General features: G+C 39.3%; 1 protein-coding gene across 1 annotated transcript in view; it reads left to right on the forward strand.

The window, feature by feature from the left end:
• Positions 1-17,416, forward strand: part of CCDC148 (coiled-coil domain containing 148) — a 260,873-nt gene that overhangs the window by 99,460 nt on the left and 143,997 nt on the right. Inside the window, exons 9-10 of the mRNA XM_049615611.1 lie at positions 7,323-7,461; positions 10,048-10,254. Coding sequence (XP_049471568.1) covers positions 7,323-7,461; positions 10,048-10,254 — 346 coding nt within the window. The remainder of the gene's footprint in view (positions 1-7,322; positions 7,462-10,047; positions 10,255-17,416) is intronic.

Consider the following 17,416-nt stretch of genomic DNA (forward strand, 5'->3'; position numbering starts at 1 on the left):
CATGTGGATCCTGAGAAACTTAACAGAAACCCATGGGGGAGGGGAAGGAAAAAAAAAGAGGTTAGAGTGGGAGAGAGCCAAAGCATAAGAGACTCTTAAAAACTGAGAACAAACTGAGGGCTGATGGGGGGTGGGAGGGAGGGGGGGTGGGTGATGGGTACTGAGGAGGGCACTTGTTGGGATGAGCACTGGGTGTTGTATGGAAACCAATTTGACAATAAATTTCATATACTGACAAAATAAATAAATAAACATTAAAAAAATAAAAAAAATAAAAAGCTAAAAAAATAAAAATAAATAAAAAAATAGAGCTTATAATGTGTTTATAAATTATCTTGTCTTTACTGATTCTGTTCATTTGAGTTTGAGCTGTTTTTGTTAGTTTTGGGTTTTTGTCTCTAAAATGGCCCTTGATGTTGAACACCTGTCTGTTGCCAATCATCTGAGGAATGTTAGTGTAGATGGTGGTCTCTGGATACATTGGATCTGCATCTCTTCATCCTTCATAGTACTTTCCTTCCAAAGCAATATTAGGATGCCACATTTTATTTTATTTTATTTTATTTTATTTTATTTTATTTTAATATGAAATTTATTGTCACATTGGTTTCCATACAACACCCAGTGCTCATCCCAACAGGTACCCTCCTCAGTGCCCATCACCCACTTTCCCCTCCCTCCCACTCCCCATCAACCCTCAGTTTATTCTCAGTTTTTAAGAGTCTCTTATGGTTTGGCTCCCTCCCTCTCAATTTTTTTTTTCCCTTCCCCTTCCCCATGGTCTTCTGTTAAGGTTCTCAGGATCCACCTAAGAGTGAAAACATATGGTATCTTTCTCTGTATGACTTATTTCACTTAGCATAACACTCTCCAGTTCCATCCATGTTGCTACAAAAGGCCATATTTCATTCTTTCTCATTGCCACGTAGTATTCCATTGTGTATATAAGCCACAATTTCTTTATCTATTCATCAGTCGATGTACATTTAGGCTCTTTACATAATTTGGCTACTGTTGAAAGTGCTGCTATGAACATTGGGGTACAAGTGCCCCTATGCGTTAGCACTCCTGGATCCCTTGGGTAAATTCCTAGAAGTGCTACTGCTGGGTCATAGGGTAGGTCTATTTTTAATTTTTTGAGGAACCTCCACACTGTTTTCCAGAGTGGCTGCACCAGTTTGCATTCCCACCAACAGTGCAAGAGGGTTCCCGTTTCTCCACATTCTCTCCAGCACAGGATGCCACATTTTAAAAAGTCATTTTTATTCCCCTCAGTTAGCTATCAAATAGGATATCTAGGGCTGTAAGCAAAAGAATTCCAACCCAAGCCAAAGTCACTTAAACAATAAGGTGATTCCTTATTTTCCACAAAGTACAGAGGTAGAGAAGCCCAAGAACAGAGAAGCCTGGTTTTCTGCATTCTCTTACCCTGACTTCCTGAAGCACTGCCCACTACAACACACAGAAACAGAAAAGGACCTTTTCTTATTCCCTGTAAGCTAGAAAACCTTTAACTTGTAAGACTTCTCCTCACATTTCATTGGCCAGAATGGGTCGTTTGTCCCTGCCTAGATCAAATACTGACCATACGAATGGATGTTTGTAAATGTCTTAAAATAAATCAAGATTTACTCCCAGGGCTGGGGATGGTGCTCACCTTCCCTAGAGTGGGGACCCTATGGGGAAGGTAGATCTTGAATAAAATTAGGATTCTGGCGGGCAGGAGCAGGAGTAGGGGCAATGTCTGCCACAGTTACCTTTTCCTTACACTTCTTATGAGGAATATAATTATTAAAAATGTAGCATATGGAGTGGTTGAGCCATTATGTTTTACTTTTAACAGGCTGTTTTATCTTGATCATATTCTTTCAAAATTTCCACTAGGAATAATATTGCGTCTTAAAACTAGTGTAGATAGATGTAGGGACAAAGGATGGTTTAGGAGGCGTGCCATCATCCCAGATACTCCACTTATAAAAAAATACACATTCCAAGTAAAAAATTGAGCTTTCTATGACAATTACTCCAAAAAAAAATCTAAGTAAAAATAGCATACTTGCCATGTCAATAGGAAGTGTAGCTTCCAAATAAATCACTTAACCTCCTCCTCTTCTGGCCAGATTCATACCCTTAAAACCTTCTATAAGAAATTCGGGTGCCATCAATTTTCAAACCTGCCATATTTTCACTTTCCTGTCACCTCTCAGAAGAAGGAAGTGTGCCTTTGGATGGTGATGCGAGTACTGGCTTTACCTTATGGGCCATTTTGTTATTGATTCTTTAATTTAGTGGATTCCGGCCATACTTTTGAGAGCCCACCTTATTCTGGCTGTCACCTCCCACCTAAGAAGGCAGACCCTGGGGACCCTGGAGGTGAGAACTGCTGAGTGGGAATGGCTCTCCTGAAAAGACAATGTACTTACCAAAACAAAATCCAAGGAGGAGATTCTCTTGGTCAGAAACAAGTCTAAAGCTAGGGAGCCCCCTGCAACCAGGCTGAAAATCAAAGATAGATTTATATTTGGACAATGAGGGTAGGGTGGGGTAGTAGTTGGGTAGGGAGACAGTTTCAAGAACCAGGCTGATTAGATTCAGTGTTTGAGTCTGATATGGAAAGATAACATTAAAAAGTAAGGTCAAGCTGTATTTTCTAGAGGGTCAGACCCAATACAGGCAAACAAGCAGATTATGTCAGAGCTATATTTTATCCACGTTAATCCTCCAGTGTTTCACTGCAATCCTGCTTCTTAGTGGAGGATCCCTAGGTGTCTCCCGCCACCGTTAACACTAGAAGAGTTAAGAGTTTTTCTTTGGGCCAGATTCACTGTGGCCAGTTGCCAATCTTGAGCCAGCTGTCTGATGCATCAGGTAGCCTCAGGAGATACTACCATTTTGCTGGAAAGCTGCCTTCACTATGAGAAAATTATAAAACAACTTTGAGCCAGTTTGTAAGCACAATGTTTATTTTCATAGACTTACTCCTGGTGTTAAAGTACCTTTTACCCTTATGTACCTTGCTTGCCACTATTGGCTGCCTCTCTACCTCTTCCCCACCACAAATGTGTTTTGATGTCATGGAGCCAGAACCTTAAGGAAGAGGCTTAAACATGACTAAGAAGAAAATTGGTAGCTAAGTTAATTGTGAGTCAGTTTAGGATTTCTGGAATGATTCAGACAGGTAGAATTAGGGAGATAGTCAGCCTTGGTGTGGCTGGATTCTCACAGCCATGGCTCTTCTTTCCTGAATTACCTATTTTGTTTCACATCCTGGGATATCATGATGAAATTATATCATGGGACTTCATTATGGGGCAGGAACAGTGGGTGGGGATTGAGTGGTAGCTATCTCACACTTCTGAAGTCTGGAATTTCCTCAAGTGTTGGAAGTGCCCAATACACCTGGAAACTGTAAAATCTTGGTGTGCTGTAATAAAGATGAAAGTTATGAAACCTTTGAAATTAGAAATTTCGGATGGACAAAAAGAATAGAAATTACACAAACCTGCCAAAGATATTTTGTCTAAAGATAATTTAAAAATTGCAAAAATTTAGGATGACTTATAAGCCTTCATTAAACTTTTCTTTAAAATTATGGAGTCACTTTCCAAATTGAGAAAATAGGTAAGCGATCAGAATATTTTTCAATAGGTGTGTGGTTTAGCTACTTCTGTCATTATAATCACCAGCAAGTTAAACAAGAACTTCGGAAGGTAAAAGCTAACCTTAGTTATTTTATATGGCTTAGCTATCTTACATAGATTTTTTCTGCACAATGGAAAGATGTTTGATTAGTAAAGGTAAATGTTCAGATTGGAAGTTAGAAATGCAGATTTATTAAATTTTATTTTATTTTAGAGGCTAAGAAGGGAACAGCTACTTTGTTATTGTGAAGAGGCTCTTATGTTTGAATATTCCTCCTAGATTTTTACTATCCAGAAGACTCAGTGTATATATTATGGTGGGAGCTTTCTCCCTCACCAACTGCATCCTAATGGAGATGTATGACTGTGCCATTACTATTGCTGATGTGAATATTTGCCTCAAAATGTAAGCCTGTGGCTCTGGAAATGACTATAAATACTCTAAAATAATAATACTGTGAGTATTTATGTATCATTTTAAGGCCTGTTTTTAGTTTTTATTCTATGTATATTAGAAAAATGACTTACAATTTGCGTAATTATGGTAATTGGAAAAAGCTGTTGAGATGTGAGGGTTCTAAAATCAATAAGAAGAGCAAAAATGGATCATTTGTGACATACGTGGTTTGAAATAGTTTTACTGTTATATTATCATTTCATATGTTTAAGTGGTTTTAATGTTGTCACTAAAATGGCACCTAATTAATACTTTCACACAATATATAAAAATGCACTCAGTACCACAAATTCTCCTGCTGCTACATTTATTTATGGCAATGTACACCCGTTAATGTGTGCTTTTATTTGAAAAGCATTTTTGTAAATGTTTGCTATTTGCACTTTCTCTTAGAGTATAGCCGCAATCTTGCACCACCATTCAGTATGAGAGATCATCAAAGCAATTAGCTTAGAAGTACTTCTCCATTTACAAAAGGACTAAAACTACTTTTGAAAATTATGGGTAAGATTGCTTCGAGATTATCGTAGGTCAGGTTCTGTAGAAGGAAAGCTGAGACAGGAATTGTAAGAACAAGTGATTTGTTGGGCAATACTCTCAGGAGAAGGATGGTAAGGGAAGAAGGAAAGAGGAGGGGGAAATATCTATGCATGGAGGTGATCTCAGTAGAAATGGGCTGCAGTTTGCTGCCATAGTGAAACTCTCGAGCACGAATGGTGTCATGGAATTGGTTCTATCGTGAGGCAAGTAGGCTGGACTTTGGTACCCCTGTATCAGCTGAACATTGGTTGCAACTGGCCCTCGAGGACTGGTGGGAGAGAAGCCTCCTCGGTGAGGCACTTCCCATTTGGTCCAGGGCAAATTCTCCAGAAAAGGGAGGTGCATCTGTGAATTATCAGCATCTTGGTGATGGGAATTCTGGTTAATTTGGGAGATCAACAAGGCAACAACAGCATCTGCTATATAGATGAATGACAACTTAAAAGAACAGAGAATTTACTGGACCTCAGTTCTATTATTTTCCCTTCCTCAGCACACACCCCACCACACACACCTATATTTGTAATCAAATAAAGGTGGGTAATCATGTTCAAGTCCCTTTGATTAGAGAAACAGTTGAAATTCATAAATGAAGACATGGACTTCAGGCCTATTCTTTTTTGTTTTTTGTGGTGTAGTAATAGGAAATTTATGGGCGCCCGGGTGGCTCAGTCATTTGAGTGTCCGGCTTCAGCTCAGGTCATGATCTCATGGTCTGTGGGTTCAAGCCCCGGGTTGGGCTCTGTGCTGACAGCTTGGAGCCTGGAGCCTGCTTCGAGTTCTGTGTCTCCCTCTCTCTCTGTGCCTCCCCCACTCATGCTCTGTCTCTCTCTCTCTCTCCTTCAAAAATAAATAAAAACATTAAAAAGAAAAGAAAAGAAAAGAAAACTTATGTGGACGGGTTCCTGGGTGGTTCAGTTGGTGAAGCGTCTGACTTCAGCTCACTTCATGATCTCACGACTCGTGAGTTTGAGCCCGTGTCAGGCTTTGTGCTGACAGCTCACAGCTCAGAGCCTAGAGCCTGCTTCAGATTCTGTGTCTGTCTCTCTGCCCCTCCCCTGCTCATACACTGTCTCTCTCTCTCTCTCTCTCTCTCTCTTTCTTTCTCTCTCTCTCTCTAATAGAAAAAATAAACATTAAAAATGTTATTAAAAAATTTATGTGGCTGACTCTGCTATTAAAATGCATTTTTGTTATCACAAATGAAAATGAGTTCCTGGAGAGAGGACCTGAGGCATTGTCCATGAAGACTTGAGGGTGTTTCAAATGCCAAGTACACTTGGGCAGGCCTTTCTGAAGGCTTAATACCCCTATTTGAAATACCTTGTTTGCAGAAGCCTTCTACTGTCTACACATTCATAACTGATTCAGACAGAACCAATGCATTCAGTGTGTTCGATGAATGAGTTCATCTTAAATTCTTTCTCTGCAATAGATTATTACATCATACAGAAGAACTGTAGAGTATGCTTCTTCCTGGTAGAACACCTCCAACCCTCTTTTCTTCCCATTATAGAGCTTAGTGAAGAGTATCTTTGAAAAAGAATTTTTTCTTTCTTGCTACCTACCGAAATACTGAAATGCTTTACAGAAACTAGGTAACCTTGTATGAGGACAGTGGAATCCCATTTGTATCACTAATTTAAAGAGATCTTTATTCTATTTTCAATTGTCAAATATTTTTCAAGGGCATAGAAGACATATTATGTAAATTCTGTGAATTGCACAATTAACTTTAAAGCAGAAGATCATTGATATAGTAGAAATAAACAATAGCAAGTCTCCATCTTGGATCAAATAAATACTTGTTGCTAATAATATTCACTCTGATTGCATCTGTATTTGATTATTCCAATTTATTAAACAGGAATACCGATATGCAAATGAACCCAGAATAATAAAGAGACATTAATTCAGATTAGAAATCAAGCTGATATTGCAACCTTTTCACTCTGCATAGGGCTTTGCTAATTCTTTCTATAGAACACAAACCAGGCCAGTGCCTACGAGTATTCTGAAATACAAAAGGCATTTTGGAGCAGGTAGACATGTTATTGGATAGGACCTTGAAGAGATCCTATTTACAAATGATTTCTTCAGTGGTCTGAAATTTAATACCATTGGTAATCTGCTCAGTAACAATATCTAGTCTTAATCCCACAAAGTGAGAATTTGAGAGAATAGATGATCATTTTAGACTTGTTTTAAAGTCAAATCCTAAGTTAGTGCTTTCCTCAGGCCTTAATTCCCTTTGTACAATTGTTCATTTAATCATCTACATTTGTGTTTTCCTCCAGGAATAAAAATTCCTTTTTAGTCGGTATGTCTTAATAATTTATTTTCCAATATTTGTTTATTTCATCCATTGGTCATGGTTTTTAAAATATTGTTTTGGCAAGATAGAATAAATACTTCTAAAATATTATGTCACTTGGCAACTTCTTGAAATTATGCCTGGAACTCATGGCAAGACCCATAAAGGATTGAAGAACTCACTGTGTTATTAGAATTTAGAACATTTTCTATAGCACACATTTAATTTGGCTAATGTATTAAAAAAAAATAAACCACCCCAGACTTTGTTTTCTATAATCAGTACCATTTGCTAATAGCTTGAGCAGTGTGAATTCCCTCAAACTCCATGATTGCTTAACAATATGTTGTGACATTTTTCTTGCTTCCAGAAATTTCCACTTAAGTGAAGAAGACCACTGGATTTACCAGGCTGTTCTGGATCAGTATCCGACAGATCTCTGTGGTAGAAGGACTCTGTATCTCAACATGTTACAAAGATATTTTCCTCACAAATCTAGGCATGATTTGGTGAGTGCTGGACCCTAATAACAGCAAGTTAAATTGTTTCAGTGGTCCATAATAACTAAGCAAAATCTGTATTTCTACAATGGTGGTCTAAAAATTATTTTTTCCTATACTCTAGAAAATAATAGGGTTATAGGTTGAAAATCTCTCATTTTTCTTTTTTTTATGTTTATTTATTTTTGAGAGAGAAAGAGGGAGAGAAAGAGAGCACCCAAGTAGGGGGAGGGGCAGAGAGAAAGGAAGACACAGAATCCAAAGTACGCTCCATCTCGCTCCATCTCAGAGCCTGACATGGGGCTCAAACCCATGAACCATGAGATCATGACCTGAGCTGAAACTTAACTGACTGAGGCACCCAAATGCCCTGAAATTCTCTCATTTTTCAAGTTATATCATACATAAGAAGGTGGAGAACCCCTCAGGCCACATATATTCTCCCATGCTTACTTGCCCCAGAGATCTTTATTGTGGCTCCCTGGGTTGCTTTGCTAGTGTTTGACCTGTAGGGGTCTGTGCAGTCACTGGCCCACCCTCAGAGGTTCTGCAATCTCTGGGTCTTGCCCGAAAATGGGGTGCTTGCTCATCTGTCCGCAAAGCCTGCGCATCTCAGCCTTTTTTCTGTATATAATCTCCACCTCGACAATTCTGCTTGATCTCTCTAGTCAGGTCTGAAACACATGCCCCAAGTTAGAACTCAGAGTCATGACTGAAATTTCCCTGAGAAGGGCCTGGGAGACTATTGTTTCATTCTCTAGTTAATAAGGCCACAAAGACAAGAAAACAGAAGTTACCATGTCACCAATTAACTTCACAATAACTCACCTTAAAACATGTATGTAAACACACATGTGAAAGTCTTAACTTCTAAATGGGCCATGCTATAAAATATTATCAAATACTTTGCATTTTTGTAGTTGTTTTAAATTAAGCAAGTAATAAGACCAACATGTGTATCAAATTTACCTTATATCAGTCATCTAAACTGCTGTAAGACACATAACATTAGGTGAAAAAGTACTATTTGTATTCCTGTTTTACAGATGAAGAAACCAGAGCAAAGGCCACAGCTAGTATGACCATCCTTTCTTATCCTTTCCTACCCCCCACCCCCCACCCAACAACTATTTAATTCTCACCTTTATAGCAGATACCTGTTTTATGAAAAACATGTTATACAATAAATAATTCACTCCAGTTTCTTTTGGTCTTGGTTTATTAAATTAGATCTTTCTCTTTATTCCCTGTTGATTCTATTTGTTTCTCTGACCAGCTGTCATTTTTAAGTTTGTAAATTTTTATGTTTACCTGCTATTAACATGATAAAGATTTTTATACTCACTTCTTATATTGGACTCATTAGTATGCATTTCTGCATGGTATATGCTTCCTTTCTTAGTGTTTGACAGACTTTAAGTATATTTTTGGCTTTTAGGAACAAAGTTCAGAAGTTTCCAGAAGAGATTTTGGTAGCTGATATTTGGTTTAATTGAAGCCATAGCTTGTTTTATCATGTCCCTGATTAACCATACCTAAATTATTATTTTAGGACAACCTTATCCTACTTACTAGATTCTTTTCTCCTGCTGTTTAGGGGCTAAATAATGTACCAAATTCAGAGATGTGGTCTATACTAGCAAGATAAAGAATTATGTAGGTCAGTGTTCCTCTCAACTTCAGGAGACACAACTTTATATAAGGAGCATTTCAGAATCACCTACAAAGATTTTTCAAACTACTCAGGCACTCAGGCAATCTTCATTCCTATTCTTTCCCTCAGAGCTCTGAGGTCTCCCATGGTTGGGATGCATTGCCAACAGGAACTACCAGTACCCATGTGAGAATGTCATGTCCATCAGGAGTGCAAGATGGGAAGAGCTAACATCATTGCTGGAATTCCTTCAAGTTTAGACCTACAAACACCTGGACATTCAGTAATCAAGGGCAGACTGAATTTTTAGGGTTATCATAGAAGTTTATGCTTATTAGCATGTATCTAACTGATGAACTTTAAGTAATTGTTAAGATACCCAATCTGATTTAAAGATGGAGTATTTTGGGGGTGCCTCTGTGGCTCAGTCGGTTCAGCATCTGACTTCTGCTCAGGTCATGATCTCATGGTTGATGAGTTTGAGCCCTGCATCGGGCTCTGTGCTGACAGCTCAGAGCCTGGAACATGCTTCTGATTCTGTCTCCCTGTCTCCCTGCCCCTCCCCTACTCATGCTCTGTCTCTCAAAAATGAATAAATGTCAAAAAAAAAAAAATTAAGATGGAGTATTTTTGAAATTATATGTAGGGAAAGCAATGCTTTCTGTTCATAGGTTCATTGCCACATAGATGTGGAAGTTGTGTTAAGGCTGCCTCATCAGACTCTATCTTATACGAGGAAACTAGGACTTATAAGCTGGTCCTTAGTCACCAGTTAGCCATAAGCTCAGAACTACAGGACTGGTACCTTGTCCTGGTTGCTACATTTAATATTAAGATGTTTGTCCCCAATTTTTCAAAATCATTGGTTATAATTCATTTTTGTAACAATGACATAAAGCACAGGATCAGTTTCATAATAAGTGTTTACCATCTCTTATCAGGTGGAACATGAGAAATATTGTGATCAGTATCGCTTTGCTAGGGAGCAGCGAAGGATCCTGATATCAAATTGGAATAAGAACAGGAGAGACTTTATGAAGAAGGCCGTACTGACACTTGCTGAGGCCTGTGCAGCACATGCCATGGAGGGCACGTTGGCAAAGGATAGGAGAAAGCAACAGGAACTGTGTGCTCATCTGAAAGCCAAGGTGAGGTGCTCTGCTAAAGGTGTTTCAGTATTTGCCCTGGTATTCATTTAAGAACCCACTTTCCCTTTTGTTCAAACCAAACCTAAAGTTCAGTTTCTCTAAAAATTTAATTTTCAATAAAATTGTTAGTTTGAGGGGCACCTGGGTGGTTAAGTATCCGACTTCAGCTCAGGTCATGATCTCGCAGTCTGTGGGTTCGAGACCCATACTGGGCTCTTGCTGACAGCTCGGAGCCTGAAGCCTGCCTCAGATTCTGTGTCCCCCTCTCTCTCTGTCCCTTCCCCACTTGTGCTCTGTCTCTCTCTCTCTCAAAAATAAATAAACATTTAAAAAAATCTAAAAATTGTTAGTTTGAACCATATGAAATTGTGATTCTTTTAGATCAACAGTCTTCAACAATCAATAATTTCATATGGTTCAAGTGGAAGTTACCAAGAACCAAGAGGTTCATGTTTACGTTTGGACTGAGAGATATCCAACACGAACCACAAATGCTGCACACCAGAGACAGGTGCTGGATGAAATGTAGAATGTAACCATAAAGTCAAGTCTGATTCTGGCTCAAACACCCTGGGACCTCTCATTCACACTAAAGATGTAAAAAAGGTAAAATTATGAAAAAAAGAGAGAGGATTTGTGAAGAGATATGTTGAGGAGATCTCGATGGGCTGTGTAAGAGCCTTCAACAAAGTGAAAGAGGGAACGGATGGGGTGTTCCTCTTCCTCACACCCAGCGAGGGGCCTCCAGGGTGGCTTGGAGAGTTTAGGGGGCATCTCCTGCAGCTGGAGCTTAAAGATTGGTGTCTGATGCTTACAGGGAAATAGAGGAGCTGCCTCCGTGGCAGAATTGAAAACAAGGATGGCCTCTGTGTTGAGAATAACTGCATTCCCCATAGTGCACGAGTCCTGGAGGCCCCATGTGGAGTGTTGTTGGCAGGACCATTAAAAACAAATTGTATTGAGGTACAGCATACACACAGTAAAGTACACAAATCTTTATTTACTGATAAATGATGTGGTAGGGGAACGATAGAGCAACAAGTTTGATTCTATTGGTAGAAAAAAGATAACCTGGTAGGTGTTACACTATAGCAATTAATAGCTGTAAAATAGCTATGAAATATAAAAATAGCTATAAAAACAAATGTCCCTTTTAAAACATTAGAGGAGGGGCACCTAGGTGGCTCAGTTGGTTGAGTGGCTGACTCTTGATTTTCACTCAGGTCGTGATCCCAGGGTTGTGGATTGAGCCTAGCATTGAGCTCCATGGTGAGCGTGGAGCCTGCTTAAAATTCTCTCTTCCTCTCTTTTGGCCCCTCCCTGACTCATGCTCTCTCTGTGAAACAAACAAACAAACAAAACCAAAAAAAAAAAAAAAATAGAGGAAAAATGCCTGCTCTGCATTTTTTGTAAACAAAAAGATATTATTTTGGGCATTGTGTAAACTTGGGACCTAGAAGGAATAGAAGCTGCATCAAGTCTAATCTACCATGGGCTACAGATCTAATGCTCGTTTCTTCTCCATCTGTGGCTGATAAGAAACACACAGGGGTCAGGGACTGGGACAAGTCTTTATATACTCATAGTCTTTTTGTATTAAATTTGCACACATTGTCATTAGCCTTTCAGCTACTCTGTGGGGGATATTTTCTTTTTATTGTATTGCACTGAGGTAAACATGCATGCAGTAAAGCACAGAAACATAAGTGTGCAATTGAATGAAATTTTACAAATATATATTACCCATGTAAAAACCACCGAGATCAAAATATATAACATTTTCTGCAGCTCAGGTTCCCTCATGCCTCTTTTAAGTATATATTACCCATACCCATAACCCCTATTCTGAATTTATCACCATAAATTAGTTTTGCTTATTCATGAATTTCATACAACTCAAAGCACACAGTATATACTCTTTTGTACTTCTTTCATTCATCATATCTGTTAAGTTTCATTCTTGTTGCATGTTGGAATTGTTTGTTTTTCTTTATAGCTGGGTAGTATTTCATTGTAGATATGTCCCACAATTTATTTATATGTTATCCTGTTAATGGAAATTTGTGTTATCTCCAGGCTTTTGCTCTCATGATAACAGTGCTGTGTGAACACCCTTGAACATGTCTTAGGGTAGACATATACACTCGTTTCTATTGGATAAATGCCTGGGAGTAGGACTGCTGGATCAGGTGTGTTTGGCTTTAGAAAATACAGCCAAATAGTTTTCCAAAGTGGTTATACCCATTTTCAACCAGTTTCAATTGCTCCACATCCTCACCAACACTGGGAGTGCCAATCTTTACCTGTAGCTAATCTTGTGTATGTGTAGTGGTACCTCTATGTGCTTTTCAATTACATTCAGAATAGATTATGAGCAACTTTCCATTTGCATATTGACCATTTGATATCCGCTCCTGTGAGATGCCCACTCAAGACTTTTGCCTGTTTTTCTATTGGATTGTCTGTTTTTTCTTATTCATCTGTGTGTTCTTTATACATTCTGCATGCAAGTTCTTTTTTTTTTTCCTGTGACTTTTCACGCTTTTAATGGTGTCCTTTGATAAACAAACAGTTCTTAATTTTAATGAAATTCTTTTTTTTTAACTTAAATGTCTGAGATATAAGTTTATGCAGTAAAATCACCCTTTTATAGTTAGCGTACAGTTCCATGAGTTTTGACAAATGCGTGACATGTAATTACCACCACAAGCAAGGTATAGACTGCTTCATCACCCTTCAGAAATCCTTCATGCCCCTTTGTACTCAACCCCACACCCACCTTCAGCCTTTGGCAACTACTGATCTCTATCCCTATACTTTTGGCTGTTTCAGAATGTCACAGGAACATAACCATACAGTATGTGGACTTTTGGGTCTAGCTTTTTTCACTTAGCATAATACATTTATGATCTAGCCATGTTGTTATATGTATTAATAATTAACTCCTTTTTATTGCTGAGTAGTATTCCATGCCTGGGTTTAAGCACAGTTTATCCATTTATGACCTATTTTCAGTTTTTGGCAATTTGTGTTACTTTGCTTATGGTGGGCGTGGGCTTTAAGCTTCCCCTGTGAGCCTGTGCCTGGGAGACACTTGCCACTGTTGTTCCTTCCCCTGCAGTAGATTCTTACTAGACACTTGCTGGCCTGGTAGGGGAGAGGCATTCTGCTTTTTCGGTTCAGCTTCAGTCTCAGGCAAGATTTTTGTCTCTTGGTCTTGGGACTAGAACCTGCTTGGTGATCCTGCCCTCCACCCCATGGCAGACAAACTCTGCCTCGGGCCATGGTGGTTCTTGTGTGGGAGAGATCTTCCTGCCCCCTCCCACCCAAGAGAGGTGGGTTTCTTTTGTTTTGTTTTTTGTTTTTTCCCCGGCTATAATGGGTCTACATCCCTTACTAACCCCCCCCCCCCAGGGGCTTTTTTTTTAAAGGTTTATTTTTATGTTTGTGAGAGAGAAAGAGTTGTGTGTGTGTGTGTGTGTGTGTGTGAGAGAGAGAGAGAGAGAGACAGACAGACAGACAGACAGACAGACAGCAGAGAGCCAGATACAGGGCTCAAACAGTCATGACCTGAGTGTCAACCGACTGAACAACTCAGGCACCCCAGCGGTTTTTGTTCTATAGGGGTTTTGTTCATATCTCTTAGACCTGTGCTAACATAAGAGGCTTCCTCTGCACACCTCCCCTGACTCTGACCTTTCTTAGGAGCTTTCTGTGAAGTTTGTGGAGAAAAAGCCTGTGAGGGGGTGTAAATTCCCCTTATGTCTATAACTTTCATGGGTTCTATACTCTCACATCTATGACAGCAGCAAATTGTAAAAATTTAACTATTAACCCATTACAGACGATTAGCTGCAATCTTCTTACCCACTTCTACAGTGGCTGTGTCTTTCCCAGGTGCTCTGTCTCAAGTAAGCCAGTTTCCACATTGCTTCTCTCCTTGGAGACATCTGCCTTTCTGTAAATTTCAGGTTTATTTGCCCTCTGACCTCAGCTCTCTGATGGGTTCAAGAGAAGTTCTGATGTAGGCTATTCAGGTTTTTCTTGTGCTTCAAGTGGGAGGCAACAATCTTTCCAGCTTCTTACATTCTTAATGGAAGCTGAACGTCCTCATGAAATACTATTTATCAATTTTTCATGTGCTCTATTTAAGAAATCATTGGCTAATGGCACAGGGTCATTTTCAAAGGCATCCTGCTTGAGATTTTTCTGTCCAACAGGGCTCCTGCCAAAGGAGAGGGGATTCCCCCCAAAAAAGTGGGGTGGAATAGCAATAAATGGGAACCTGATAGGTGGAAGAGAAGTAGTTAGACAATGTACATGACCCACATTAGGGAAATTTTTCCAGAAACAGCCCAGCTATCAATCAAGAGAACAAAACTGGTAGGAGGGCAAGAGTCAGCATTAACCACCTGCTAGGTTTACTTGGGATGGCATCAGTCACCAATCTCATGAGAACTCTGCTGTCCTCTTCTGTACATCTTGTCCCCTTTCCCCTCCTGCCTGTGCACTCTGACTGTCTAAGCATCTAGGGAATGAAAGGAGATGTCATCATCTGAATAAAAGGGAAGAGTTGATGAATCTCTTGGAACCAGACCATTTAATTTTGAGTCAAGACTGTATTTTGTGACTTATGACTGTGGGCCCCTTTGTAACATGGGTGAGTTATGGGTTCTGCTTAGTTTTCATCTCGTGGCAGGAGAAATCTCTAAATGGGGGACAAAAATAATGCTCTGTTTTGATTATTTCTCACATGTAATGCTGTTCAGTGTATTGTGTATACACTGTGGAGTGTTCCCTACATTTCAGGCATTCTGATAGATGCTTTATAGTCATTTTGTCATGTTACCTCCAGTGAAAAACCTGAGATGTGCAGGGTTTGCTGCAACGGAGTACCTACCCAGTGAAATCAGGGGCTTGGTTTTTGGAAGCAATATAATATGGTGCCTCCTCAGACAGCCATGGTCACAAGATGGTGAACAAATATCTCTGAACCTTTGGAAACGAAGTTTCCGAAAAGTAAATGTGAGCAGAGGATGGTGGAACATAATGTAAACTGTGATACAAAATGGATTCTATTTCCCATAGAGATGGTGTTATCATTTGAGTTTGTGTTCCTGATCGAGGACTGAGGCTTAATAAATTATAGCTGTGAACACTAGTATATCATAACAGAAAAGGAGTAATCCTATCAATTCTATAGTAATTTAAAATATTAAATTATACTCATTTTGTTTTTACCTGGAAGGAAACTTGAAATTTACCCCCATCCTTCATTTTACAAGTCTAAAACCTAAAGTCCTGAAAGATAAAGTGACTTGCCTAAGGTTCATGCCAGCTCATTTGACTTGAAATTCAAAATTATCTTGGCCCTACATAGCTTTGCATACAAGAATCTTACAAAATAATAGAAGATATTTATTATACTGCGAGCCCCAGTGCACTATAAAATAGACCTACAGAATCTGAAAAATATTACTTCATTGTATCATATATTTGACCTTTCTAAAACTAACATGCTAGCTATAATAAACATTAATTAAATGTTTAACCATAATTTTGTTCTTAGTCTTGGAATTTAAAAAGCCTCTTGGGGGATGATTTAGATGACTCGTGCCTTTAAAGAAAAGCATTAAAGGAATTTTGCAATAATGAGTTTTCTCTCTCTCTTTCCCTCCTTCTCTGTTTTATTTTGGCTTTCTATCAGTAATGGATGTGGTAGCGAGTGCAGGCCTCTCACCCGAGCGGCGAGAAGAAAACAGGGAAGAATTCTCATTCTCCTGCTACCACCAAACCCACTCTTTGATCCCCTAAATTCTCTCAGACCACCAGCCCCTCCTCACCATCCAGCCTAGACCACTCTGTTAGCTGTGCGCTTGATTTTTGGCATGCTTGTCTACGCCATGGCTGGGAAACCTCATTCCCAGATCTGCTTTACGGTTGACTTTCTCTGCATCCATGCTGGGTGGCCAAGTGCTACTAAGGAAAAGTCACCTTCACCTGGACTCTGAATGCCACATGAGAGACCTTAGTCCTGTCCTTAGTTTGCCAATTCTCCCCGTTCCTCTTATGACTATTTCAAAAGGTCACCAATCCTTTCAGTAACCTTACCTAGTACCATACACCCTCCCCTTCATGCCCCGAGGAGGCAACTTACCTCCTACTTTATCAAAAAAAATGAAGTCATGGAGTTATGAGATAGATCCCTAATTCCTGCCCCCTACCCTATGTCTTTATGTCTTCTGCTAATCCCCCACTTTCCTCCTGATGCAGGATGTGATGCTTTCTACATGTTCATATCCAGTCCTTCTGCCAGTGTTTGGGACTCTGACCCATCTAAACACTTTAGAAACTTGATTCTACTGATTATCTCCTTTGATTATTTTCTTTCTTATTATGTGGGTATTTCTCCCAGCCCATAAATATGGTTAAGTCTTTCTTATTCAAATCAAACCTTCTCTTGACTCTAAATCATCCTCCAGCTCCTGGGCACCTCCTAATTTCTAACCTTTTCTTTGAAATCAAGCACTTGAAAGAATAATCTATATTTTCTCAGGACTTCTGACTGCCCTACTCTGTCAAGATCCTCTCCTCTCCCCAAGGTCACCAGTGACTTCCCAATTACCTAATCCTGTCAGTGCTCTAGCATCCTTATCTTAGTAGACCTCAGCTTCATTTCTCACTGTTGACCACGTACCCTTTGTTCTAAAATATTATTTCAGCTTCTAAAATATTATTCTGTTTCCCATATCTTTGAGGAATACTTAGTCTGTGTGTGCATTTGTCATTGTCTGCACAATCCTAAAACCCTGCTATCCTCAGGTTTCTATCCTTACTCTTTATTCTTCTTTCATTACTTCACTGGTTCCTAATCCCTCTCAGGTTTTTTACCTACCTTTATATGCTAGGTATTCTTCAATCTCCTCCCCACCTCCACCATCTCTGAGCAGCTCTCTCTTGAATCTCATTTATCCAGCTGCCTACCAATTACATCAACTTCAAAGTCTACAGATGCATCAGAGTCAGTGTCCAAAATAGGTATTTTTGTTTCCCTCCAGTAAATTTGCACTTTTTTTCTTAAAACTTAGCTTCCTCTTCTCCCTCACGCACCCCCGTAGCTATTTACCACCTTTGGAAATTTTATACCTTAACTCTCCACATC

This window comes from Panthera uncia (genome assembly GCF_023721935.1).
Source record: "Panthera uncia isolate 11264 chromosome C1 unlocalized genomic scaffold, Puncia_PCG_1.0 HiC_scaffold_3, whole genome shotgun sequence".
Classification (NCBI taxonomy): domain Eukaryota; kingdom Metazoa; phylum Chordata; class Mammalia; order Carnivora; family Felidae; genus Panthera; species Panthera uncia.